Source organism: Anastrepha ludens, chromosome 2 (genome assembly GCF_028408465.1).
Source record: "Anastrepha ludens isolate Willacy chromosome 2, idAnaLude1.1, whole genome shotgun sequence".
Lineage (NCBI taxonomy): Eukaryota > Metazoa > Arthropoda > Insecta > Diptera > Tephritidae > Anastrepha > Anastrepha ludens.
Window position 1 is genome coordinate 150524205 of NC_071498.1, and position 12664 is coordinate 150536868.

At 38.7% G+C, this 12664-nt stretch overlaps 1 protein-coding gene across 4 annotated transcripts; it reads right to left on the reverse strand.

Moving 5' to 3' along the window:
* Positions 1-601: 601 nt before the first annotated feature.
* Positions 602-9306, reverse strand: LOC128855587 (filamin-A). 4 transcript variants are annotated; one of them, XM_054090609.1, is made up of 5 exons: positions 9210-9306; positions 8737-8897; positions 2784-2944; positions 1130-1328; positions 602-1053 (listed from the first exon to the last, which is right to left on the reverse strand). In XM_054090609.1, the coding sequence occupies exons 2-5, from the start codon at positions 8867-8869 to the stop codon at positions 758-760; spliced, it is 789 nt and encodes a 262-aa protein (XP_053946584.1). In that variant the 5' UTR covers positions 8870-8897; positions 9210-9306; the 3' UTR covers positions 602-757. The 4 variants fall into 4 exon arrangements, with proteins under 4 accessions (XP_053946584.1, XP_053946585.1, XP_053946586.1 ...); XM_054090610.1 differs by having other exon boundaries at positions 9216-9301; XM_054090611.1 differs by having other exon boundaries at positions 8737-8873; positions 9210-9295.
* Between the last annotated feature and the right edge of the window lie 3358 nt (positions 9307-12664).

Sequence of the window (12664 nt, forward strand, 5' to 3'; positions counted from 1 at the left end):
TGGCAGTGAATTCAATAGCGCATTAGCAGACGACGACGACGACGACAGCGACTACGATGATGACAGCGTTGGCGACAGCGAAAAAGTGGAAGCTCCAAAGGGCAGCTACAATGAAATGTATTAATGGAGAGAAAAATTGTAGATAGAGGTGAATGCTTCAAACAAAAATACATACGAATGTACAGCGCATATGTATGTAGGTGCGTATGTATGTAAACAGCAAAATACACAAAGTGACTCGCCTTTCAATCGCAATACTGGTGGTAATTATCATTAAAGCAGTGAAACGATAACGCGTTTTTTTTTTGTTTTTTGGTGTTGCCACTTTACAATTTGCGCGCCAATACATGCATACATGTGGGCATGTATGTTTGTAAGAACGACACTACGGTTTTATTATAGTATAGATGTAATTATTATGAAAGCATGCATGTAAACTTAAATGTAAATGGAAATTTGGTCATTTGTGGCGGGAATTGCCTTCTAACAAAATGTAATTACGAAGCAACCTAAACAAATCATTGAAATCGGATAAGTATCTACATATGTATGTATGCAGGTATTAATATAATATAAAAAAAACTAATTTTTGATTGACACTTTTTGTGCTTGTATTTTTATGATTTGCTTTTTATTCAAATAAGTACTTTAATAATATTAATAATTAAAATTAAATTATGTACGACGGGTCATTTGGTAAGCTTACTTAAGTATGGAAAATGAACGAAAATAACAACCAACTCATTCGCCTCTCACATTAAATGGCACTCAATTGGAAAGGTGAACCGGGTATATGCTCGTCACCCCACTTAGCCACTAGTAGATAATCGCCTGGATCACGCACTTCATATGTAATTTTGTAAATATTATTTCCGGTATGCTTAATGACAACCTCATCACATTGTCCTTTCGGCCCGAATATGCCAACGAAAAGCATGTTGTTGCCCGCTGCCGAACCGTCAACCGTAAATTCGTTCTTCTCATCGAGTGAAATGTGAGTTAAGCCAATTCCGCGATGGGTCACACAACTGGCATCTGATTTGAAAACAGGCACTTAAGGGTGTAACAAACATGAAATACATTAAAAAGAAAATTCGAAAGTAAATTACTTGCGTGTGTGCACACTTACATTCCATTTTACGAGCACTGCTCTCGGCCTCGCCACAAATGGAGATTATGATAAATGGTGATTTGGGTAATGGCACTGAATTACACTTGATGTGCACTTTGTAGAGGCCCGCCTCGCTCAGGAAAAAGTTGACGTTCAAACGTTCTGGATCAAGTATTTGTAGAGGCATGACATTATTTATGCCAGATGGGCTTTCGATCTGCAATAAGATGGAAGAATTTCAAATTCATATATCAATCCTCCGTTGGACACACCTTTTTTGAAACCTTCTGTTGTGCACCCGGATCTGACCTTCTTTTCGCCCTTTCGAGGATCCTTTTTAAAATCTTATATCCATAAATCGATAGAAAATTAGATTTTAGGAAGCTGCCCGGAAGCTCAAGTCATTAGCCATAATAGAAATGTGTTAAATTCACGGCCAAAATCGAAAAAGCTAGTCTGGCCAAACCCGAGTGCCCAACGGAGGGTTGATATTAATTACTTATAGAAAGGTTTTGAATTATAGAATGAAATTTTTACACTGTGTGTAAAAAGTAAATCAATCTTTTATGTAAAAACGAATGCCCATACCAATTTTATTTTCTCGCCTTTAAAGCAGCGCTCGCAATATAATACGAGGGTGTTTCCTTTTATATGTTGCGCCTTTCGAATTTTTAACAAAAATTTTGGTATTTTTTAGCATAAACTTGCATAGGTATAACGTTTTCATTTACGAGCTCCATTCGTTATTTTTTCAGTGAGTCTAAATATTGATCTCGCCTAAAAGATGTTATTTTTTTTCCTTGTTCACTCCACTCGGGAGTTTAGGGCCTCGACAAGACTCCTGCGTTGGTTTCGTTAGTCTATTTTGATTTCTGACAGGGTAGGTGATTAGCCTGCCGCTACCAGTCCTAAGTGGTGGGAATGCCCACCTGTCGTTGCTTAGGAACAACGCCTTCTAACTGTTTAAAGCGCCATCTGTGTTTCACATTTTTCTGCCAGAAGGATCGCACAGATGATTGAGGACTTCGCTAAATTTGGTGTGTCTGCGCTATTACAGCGGAGGAAGCGGGTCTCTTGCTGGCGCCACTGATGCAATGTAGAAGATGTAATTAACTCGTCATAATTTTCGTGCGATGATTTATTACGATTTTCAACGTGGATTATTGAGCCTGCAGTACATTGCTTAACTAACTTCGACTTTAGGTGTTGAAGCAGCAAACTTAGCCACTGTAACAGGTTGGTAAAACGAGTTCCAACGTGGCCATCGTTCATTGCAGAATGAATTTCGTGAAGGCCGTCCAAAACCAGTTGTTGTACCATAAACAATAGATTAGATGTGGTCCCTGGCCATTAGTGGCAGCAGGTAAAAACACGAAATTCTTTCTGATCCATTGCTTTGAAAATAACAAAAGTAGCGTCACTCTTAGCACAACAACTCACAAATTAATGAATAGAATATCATGAAATTGTAACAACCGTCTTTTTAAGGTTAATACTCACTGAAAAACAGGTGAATTCAGACTTTTCAGACATAGACTTTTCAGCCTATGTGTTATATATATACTCGCATATCATAGGCGAATTGGAGAAATCACAAAAACAGTACAGCATCATTTTTTTCACATTTATTTTCAAATTATAATATTCGATTACTTCATAAATTACGCCTCACCTTTACTTCAAAGTTGCCCTTCACACCATTACGTTTAATTATGAAATCCACTTCTGAATTCACCCGCACTGCGCCATTGGGAAGGTGAAGTAGTTGCACCCTGCTGGGATCTGTTAGTTCGGGTGCGACAAGCACGAGGGGGCTTTCGGTGGGATACGCATCTGTAAAGTTGATAATAAAAAATAATAGTATCAAATATTTATTATTATATTGTATAAGTGAATTTAGCTTTAAATAAAAAACTTTACAATCACCGCCAAAGAAAAAAGCCTAATGGAAGAGTAGTCGTACAAGTTGAAGTCCAAAATAAACAAGAGTGAGCTAAAATAGAAACGGCAGGAGCTTTGTTTTGATAATTTCGAGTTTATTTATTCAAAATAGTCCCCTCTGGTCTCGATACACTGTTCTGCGCGATCTAAAAGCTTTTCGAAAGAGTGTTTCTGGTCGTTGACCGGAATGTCCTTCAGGATGTCGGTATAAGCCTTTTGGATGACCTCTACGGCACAAAACGTTTTCCTTTCATGGCAAAATGCAATTTTCCGAATAGGTAGAAGCCACAGGGAGCCATTAGCAGGCGAATACGGTGAGTGATTGATGGGTAAAATGCGATTTCTAGTCAAAAAATCAGTCACAAGGGTGGATAGATGAGATGGTGCATTATCACGCAATAAGCGCCAGCTTCCTCCCTCGCGGCGTTCAGGTGAATTCGACGAGTGCGATGCAACAAACGCTTCAAAATGCCAAGATAGCCAAGATAGAAAATTGCATTGATAGTTTGGCCGTTGGCACGAACTCCTTGTGAATAATCCCCTTGGAATGGTAAAAACAAATGAGCATCGACTTGATTTTTGACTTCTCCAAACGCGATTTTTTGAGTGGTGGCTCGTCCATCCATTCGGCACTTTGACGCTTTGTTTTAGGTTCATGTTGGAAACACCACTTATTATCAAAAGTTACAATGTTGTAAAGGAATTCTTGTCTTTTCTCGCCTCTTTAATGAGTTTCTCGGAATATACACCTCCGCCCACCCTGTCCTCTAGCTTTGAGCCATCTGTGTATACATGAATGGTCTCGCCCTATCTTACCACGTCCCGTTCCCACTCTACCTTCGAGGGTAGGCTTCACTGTCCGGGAAACCCCCACGTGCCATCCAGGATGTTACCGTGGTCATAGTCTGTGTTTGACCACTTACTTAAAGTGCTCAGCCTTATTGCCGAATTGCGCGAAATGTATTTTGCCTCCTGTTAACTTCCTAAAATTTAATTTTCCATCGATTTAGGTATATAACCTTTTAAAAAGGGTTAAAGGACGAAAAAAGGCCAGACCCGGGTGCCTAACCAAAGGTTTTAAAAAATGTCTTCAACGGAGGGTTAATGAAAAATGAGACACATATTCCTCGAAGATACATATGTAATATACTTATGTCACTAAATAATCTATACATCAAAACATTTTTCAAATGCATTACCAGGAATCAACTGCAGTTCTCTTATAAACTCTGTTTTACTTCTTCTATCAGCTGAAAGCAGGTACCTCGAATTTTTAATTTGACATGACCCAGCCAACGAAGCCGCTGGATCTTTATTCGCTGCGCTATGTCTATGTCGTCGTAAAGCTCATACAGCTCATCGTTCCATCATCTGCGAAATTCGCCGTTGCCAACGTGCAAAGGTCCAAAAATCTTACACAGAATCTTTCTCTCGAACACTCCAAGCGTCGCTTCATCGGATGCTGTCATCGTCCAAGCTTCTGCGCCATATGTTAGGACGGGCATGATGAGAATCTTGTAGAGTGTTAGTTTTGTTCGTCAAAGTAGCACTTGTTGGCAAGAGAGATTCTAAGTTGGATTTCAAGGCAGACATTGTTATCGGTGTTAATGCTGGTTCCTAAATAAACGAAGCCTTTTACAACCTCGAAAGTATAACTGTCTACAGTGACGTGAGTGCCGATACACGAGTGCGCCGACTGTTTGTTTAAAGACAGGAGGTACTTCGTTTTGTCCTCGTTCACCACCAAACCCATTCGCTTTGCCTCTTTATCCAGTTTGGAGAAGGCAGAACTAACAGCGCGGTTGTTAAGGCCGCTGATATCGATATCATCGGTATACGCCAACAATTGTACGCTCTTATAAAATATTGTGCCTGAGCGATTAAGTTCTGCGGCTCGTACGATGCTCTCCAACATCAGGTTAAAGAAGTCACACGACAGCGAGTCACCCTGTCTGAAACATCGTTTGATATCAAGCGGATCGGAGAGGTCCTTCCCAATTCTGACGGCGCTGCTGGTTGTATTAGTTTTGCGGGGATACCAAATTCAGACATCGCGGCATACAGGTAACTCCTTTCCGTACTGTCGAATGCAGCTTTGAAGTCGACGAAAAGATGGTGTGTGTCGATTTTCCTCTCATGGGTCTTTTCCAAGATTTGGCGTATTGAGAATATTTGATCGATGGTAGAGTTTCCAGGTCTGAAGCCACACTGATAAGGTCCAATCAGTTGATTGACGGTGGGTTTCAGCCTTTCACACAATACGCTCGCTAGAACCTTATAGGAGATATTTAGAATACTAATCCCGCGGTAATTGGCACAAATTGCAGGATCGCCCTTCTTATGGATTGGGCAGAGCACACTTAAATTCCAATCGGCAGGCATGCTTTCATCCGACCATATTTTGCATAGGAGCTGATGCATGCACCTTACCAGCTCCTCGCCGCCATGTTTGAATAGCTCAGCCGGCAGTACGTCGGCGCCCGCGGCTTTGTTGTTCTTTAGCCGTGATATTGCTATTCTCACCTCGTCATGGTCGGGTAACGGAACGACAATTCCGTCGTCAACGATTGGGGTATCGGGATCTTCACATTCTCTATGACATGCGCAGCTATCACCGTTTAACAGGCTCGAGAAGTGTTCCCTCCATAATTTAAGATTGCTCTGTACGTCAGTCACCAGATCGCCGTCTTTGTTCTTACAGGAACCATGGAACCTCGCACCATTAGGTGCCCTAAAATACCTCCGAATTGCGGATTGTAGATGGAGAGACCAGACGAAATGCAGAATTAGCAGGACGTTATGACCCACCTACAACCTCAAACAATCGTCAATATTGTTAAACATGAAACGACGGGACGCCTGGAGACCAACGGCAGTCATTACTGGCTTTTGATCTGATCACAACACGCACTGTCACAGTTGCAAACAATCGGAGAAAAAGGAAACAATCTTCCACTTTCTCTGTGAATGTCCTGCCCTATGGAAGGACCGAATGTTAATCCTGGGGAAGCCGCTAATCGAGAGTCTCGAACAACTGTCGGGCTTGGGTGGCAACAATCTAATAAGGTTCTTAAGGTTATACCGTAAACTGGTAATCAAGTTGGTAACGAGGATATGGCAACAAAATGGTGCAGATTGGATTCTGGAAGAATCACTACTTCAATCAACTAACCAACCCACAACAACAACAACAATTTGTAATTTGAATTTTGTAGTTAGAAAAAATCAGGCAGACGTATGTAGTAAAGATATCAAAAGAACCTGTTGGCTTTTATTGCATAAGTATTTTACATGAGAAAGCTCTGTTGAAAGTTCTGTAAATCGTTCTACAAAAGTGGTATTGAAATGTTAGAGCGGCGCTGGACTGATTACGTTGTTCTTGATGGAAATTACGTTGATGAATAAAGCTAATTTTGAACAACAAAAAAAACGCGTATTCCCTGTTAGGCTATAAATTATGTGTATATAATAGGTTATGTCTGATCGGAGAAAAACTTGCTCATAATAATACAGCCTAAAAATCTGATTATTCTGTACAAAAATTCCTTGGAAACTAAAAGTATCAAGATCGAGGTTTGGTAGCGGCAAGCTACTCACCTAGCCTGTCAGAAAGCAAAATAGTTTAACGAAACCAACGCAAGACTGAGTGCTGTCGAGGCCCTATGCTCCCGAGTGGAGTGAACAGGAACAAAAAATCGAGGTTTCAAAAGCATCCATGTCACGGAGACGCTATAAAACTACAAGCTGTTCTTCATTTTTACTGCCCGAAGTGATATTTATAAAGAGTAGTGCTGGCGCACTTAAACTTCTATTTTTAAATTTCGGAACTGAATCATAGTTTAGAAAATTTTGTAAATATTGGAAACAGCTCTGCCAAATTATTCTCAACTGATACTAAAACAAAAACCCTGATTTCAAGGATGCCAAAATGCTAAGAATATTGAGAAAAGTCGATTTAGCCGTCCAACCGTCTGCGTCAGCGTACGATAACTCTGCTAAAAAGTAATATATTTCAATGAATCCTGGTGCACATATTATCCTTCCTCTAAGGTTCAGTTAGATTGCTTTCAATTGTTGCCCATGCAAGAGCCTACTTGAAAAAAAAAAATCAAATTCGTCGTTTGTGATACCATATAGAGGGGAAAAGAGGGGAGGAAAGTGGTGGAAGAGGAGGTTGACGACCAAAGAATGGCTGAATTACGTTTCCGTTAACTGCTCAAATCTACTAATGAAATTATTCAGGTGTGTTATATCTAAGCCATAGCGAGTGTATCAGAAAAGTGAGAGCCAAGATGGCCAAATCTCATCCTCCAGAACGTTGCTGCAGAAAGCACTCGAGACAATGCCTAGTCTCACTACATAGATACCTAACGGCTGATGTCCGGTAAGGAGACCCACAAAATTCGAGAGCTGCGGCTTTTTTTTGTCGGGATAACTAGAAAGTGCAGCATTCAAACACAATTAAGTCCATTGTACTACACTCGGATTCCCTTTTAATTTTCGTTATATCTGCCCGATCTCCGAAGAAACCTGAGTAGATCTTGTGGTGCCAAGCAGCCAAGGTGGTCGCTTCTTAACACATCAGTGCCAAAGATCTCAAAGCTGATTCAAGCGAAGGCGGGGCAGGCGCACATAGAGTGGTCCGCCGTCTCATCGCCCACAGAAAGTGGCCCGTCATCAGTCCAACCAGAGCTGCGGCCTTGTTAGCCTTACAATTTCCTTCTGCCGGCTTTGCACTTTTACGCACTAACCTAGCGCTTGCTGAGTCGGCGCGAAGCCCACGTTTTCAGGAACAAACCACAGGATTCCAAGAGAACTTCAAACATCTCATTTTTCGGAGGGTCCCTTGTCCAGCTAACTCATCTGCTCAGCAGTAGTTTGGTATTGAAAATGTACGACATCGTTCAGTAGCCACTCTCACCGCCTATATAATGGTAATTCTCAAAAAAGAAAAAAACCTGATATCTCTGGACAATGAAGAAAAAAAATGGAAAATGAATGGTCCCACACCCAGTACAAAACATTTCCACAAAAACAAGGAATTCTGCTTGAGGAAGCGGAGCGCAGGACAGTTCAAAAGTGAGGAAATATTTTTTTGATTTGCTCAAACTCATTTATTGTTTGCAATTTGTTTATATTTTGGTTTATTATTGTAATAAATTAAAGGAAAAAAGCAAAAATCACTCTCGATATCATTTCCTTTAAATCGACATAGTCCACAATTACATTTTAATTGGACTCTGAGAAAAATAATAATTACATAGAAGATTTATAAATGTAAACATGTAAATATTTTTTTGAAAAATAAAAACATATGTCCGTACATTTGCATGCATACATCTTTCTATTAGAAATCTTTGATCTTTGTTTTTCTACATAGAGATATATATATTTAGATACAATACTTTGATTATATCCGTTTGTATGTAGGTTATGGGCCGACACAACAAGCAATAAGCAATAGGTCACAAATAGGTATACAAAACATTCGAAAAATTAACAGTGGATGCACTTAAATACATAGATGAAAACGCAAATGCACATGTCTGCATGTAAGTAAACAGATATATTTACATATGTTAACAGTAAAGTATATATGTTAAGTCAAGTACTTGCATGCAAGATTTTGTTTAACCGAATTAAAAAAACTGAAAACTTAAAAAACTTTTCGAATGCGTACTCACCCGCATCTGGGGTTCTTTGGTATTTTCCAAAAATACAATCATTTTCACTGTCGGCATTTGTGTTGTTGCAGTAACGCACAACTTCAGCGCTACCGCTTGTATTCAAGCGAATCTCCTGCGATACACGAAACATATTACTACACCAGTGGAGAGAGAGAATGCTGTTTGGAGAAACTTCTGACTCTTAACACTTAACTCTTGACTCTTGTGCTTTTAGTGACTTTGTGTGTACATATGTATATGCAAGTAATAAGTCATTTATGCACATACCTATGTATGTAAGTAAGTTGTATGTGTGTAAGTTGTTTTTTTAGTTAAGGTCAAAACAAGAGTGAATTATGATTTAATACAATGATTCACGTGACGTACAAATTTTACAAATAAATTGTTTTATTTTTTATTTTTGCTAACACTTTTATAAACACTTATGTATGTATATGTATATGTGTGATAAAATTTTCCTTTTGTTTTACTTTTACTTTTCAGTGATCGCCTCCAACTAGTGACTATCGACGGATAGTGTGTGTGGTTTTCGGCTGAGTGTCCCGCTCGCACTGATTCAGTATTTTGAAAATTAATTTCAATGAACGCGCATTATGAAAAGTATTTCGTTTAGAAAGATGCTGGATGCATAAAGAGAGCGCATGGCTGCCTTAAATGTATTTAAGGAAAGAATATTTGGCTGAGAGAGTTCTTAGTGTTGTTTGTAATTGGAAGTATTGTATGAAATAATAGCAATTTTAAACCTTTATTTGTTTTAAATAGTTTTCCGTTATTGTTTTTTTTTTTCAAAATGTATTACGAATATATTTAATTGCTTTTAAATCAAATTTACACATATAATTAGTCAACATTAACTGCTTTTCTCTGTTTGCTGTGGGAAATCTGGCATTTTGCCAAAATAAAAAAAAAATTGTGCTTAAGTATGTATGTATGTGTTTATGTGTGTTCAGCTAGCATAAATCTTACATTTAAAAACTTTGTATTCCTTTTTAGAGGTATCAACACATGTGCTCGACAAATCGCAACAACAGTTTTGGCTGCTAAGACATCTGATAGATGGTGCATGCTTATAAATTTAAAAATAAATATAAATGTCTTGCATTTTTACAGGCTGCACGAAAGCTTGTCGTAGCTGCAGTCGCTCAGTGACGTCTAAAGGTGCAACAAAACATAACGAGGCTATTTTAAGGCACCTACAAATGCGACAAACTATCAGAATATTAACAGATGATTTGCGCTGTTCATGGTCAATGACGCAGAGTGCATAATAAAGGGGTAACGTAAAAATTTATATACATATAATAAACTCAAGGGGTTAGTTGCAATCATGTTATGGCAAAACAATTAATTAAAAAAAAATATAGGTAACCATTAAATTCGCGCCTTTAATTGTATCGCGTGTTTGTTTTTTAACAACATGAGAACTATCGATTTGTTGTTGTTGTTGTAGCAGCATACCATCCACCCTGTGGGGAAGTGGAAAGATTTAATGGTGTGGCCGATACCAGACCGTTATTCGGCTCTCAGCGACTTTCACAGCATCGGCCGTTTAGCAGACATAGCATAAGCTACGAAGCGGTATGTTTACGAAAAACTAAGAATGTGTTAGTGCTATACGAAAAATTAATACGATGTCACTTCGTTGCTATCTGAGCAGCGACTGATTGGACGAGTGTGTGAATACATGTGAAATGATCGTGCAGAATTTGGCTGGCGAATCACTCCCGTGACGTGGTAGCCGAAGTTCCCCTCAAAATTTTGTTTTTCATCATAGTTATTGGCCAAACCTGTAATCCATGGTGAAAAGATTTTTAGAGGTGTACTACCTAGCAGACCGTTATTAGGCTCTGAGAGAATTTGACAGATATGGCGACGTCATTTTTTTTGTGTTTCACAAAATTTAGCTTAGTCATTCGTTTTGTGTTTCACTAAGCAAAAGCTAAATTTTATGAAACACAAAACGAATGACGTAGAAAAGTTCTCTTCAACAATTTTTTTTCACCGTACCTAACGACAAACCTGGTATCTAACATCCTTGCCTGTAATCTATCATCCTTACATTCCCCATGCATTGAGGGTAAATGAGTGACAAGGAGTGTAAAGTCCTTGACTGGAGAACTACCGATATCGATAACTATGGTTTGACAGCGAGCTGTGTTGACATTTCCGTCCAGTAATGTTTGGCAAATGTCATCATGAGTCGTTTAACGCCAGATCACGGCTTCCAAATTGTGGAAATTTTCTTTGAAAAAAAAAAAACAGGTTAAGAAGTTGATAGAGCGAAATGTTGAAGGAGACTCACAGAAATATTAATTCGTCGTCGTTCTCGACTTGTTGGCCATTACCCTTGACTAAGTGTAAAATTTTATGCAAGGATCTTAGCTTACGAGCCTATAAAATACAGCTCGTCCAAAAATTGAAGCCAATGGACTATCGTTTGCGTCGGACTTTTGCTGATTGGGCCCATTTATATTTTTTATTCAGTTTTATTGCAAAAAGTAGTCGGAAATTGTACTGATCGAATGGACCATGTAACTTGTGCCCGTGTCGGATATATGCCGGATATCATATTCAAAAAATAAATGCCATGAAATTATCTACCAGATTATATTAAACCAAAAATGTATTCCAAAATTTTTTCTGTTTTCTTCTTCTTTCACAGCATTACAATGCTGGATGCGTCAAAGTTTCCTTCACAATGATCAGCATTTGCTTCTTAGTTACATATTTCCAAATCTTTGAGATCGTTTTCCACTGTGTCTATACATCGCTTCCTGGGTCTGCCTTTGGCCTTTACGCTCATTAGCTTTCCCGTCGTGGCTTTCTTCACGGCACAGTCAGCAGGCATACGGGTAACAGGACCTAGACATCTTATGCGCTGCGCTTTAACAAAACGCACAGCTCTCACAACGAATTCTTGTCTTATGAATTCTTTTCCCCAAACGTCTATTACTAAGTGGTGGAGGTACTTATGTAACTCCTCATCACCTTCTTTCAAGAGTTCAGCCGCTATAGAGTCTTCATCGCTTGCCTTTGCATTTCGCAGTTTTTTGAGGGTCACGATGATTTCGTCAAATGCTGGGGATGAGATGTTGCTTTCAGCAGTGGCTATAGGTTCCCAAGGTGGATATTCCTCTTGATGCTTATTATTTAGAAGACTGTCAAAATGTTTTCGCCATCTTTCTAAGATTTCATGGTATGTATCAGAGAACTGCACCGGCTCAGTGTAAAACATTCATACGCTTCGTTTGAACAAAAAAAAGAGGTGGTCTGTAAAGTCGGTTTACTGACGATAGTTTAACGTGATAACGTCATAAGAAAATACTGATTGAATGGTTGCATTTTTCAAAAGAAAATTTTAATTTTATTTGTTTGATAGATATTTTGTATGGATATAGAGAATGAGTTAACATTAACATAACATAATATACTTTAACATATCATAACATAACATAACATAACATAACATAACACAACATAACACAACGTAACACAACATAACATAACATAACATAACATAACATAACATAACATAACATAACATAACAAAACATAACATAACATAACATAACATAACATAACATAACATAACATAACATAACATAACATAACAAATTACCACGTATTAAAGCACTTATCAACAGCTTTCATTTGATACCCATATTGTACATACACAACCAAAGGTTACCCGGGTCCACGTTTTGATTTATATCTCGAGACCCCAGTCACGGAGCGGCATGAAAAATACTCTGTACTAAAGCATTCACCAACAGCTTTCATTTGATACCCATATTGTACATACACATCCGAAGGTTACCCGGGTCAACGTTTTGACCTATATCTCAAGACCCTATCTACCAATAGGTATTCAAACTATACGGAAATCATCTTCAATACCTACTTAACAATGTGTGTAAGTTTGGTT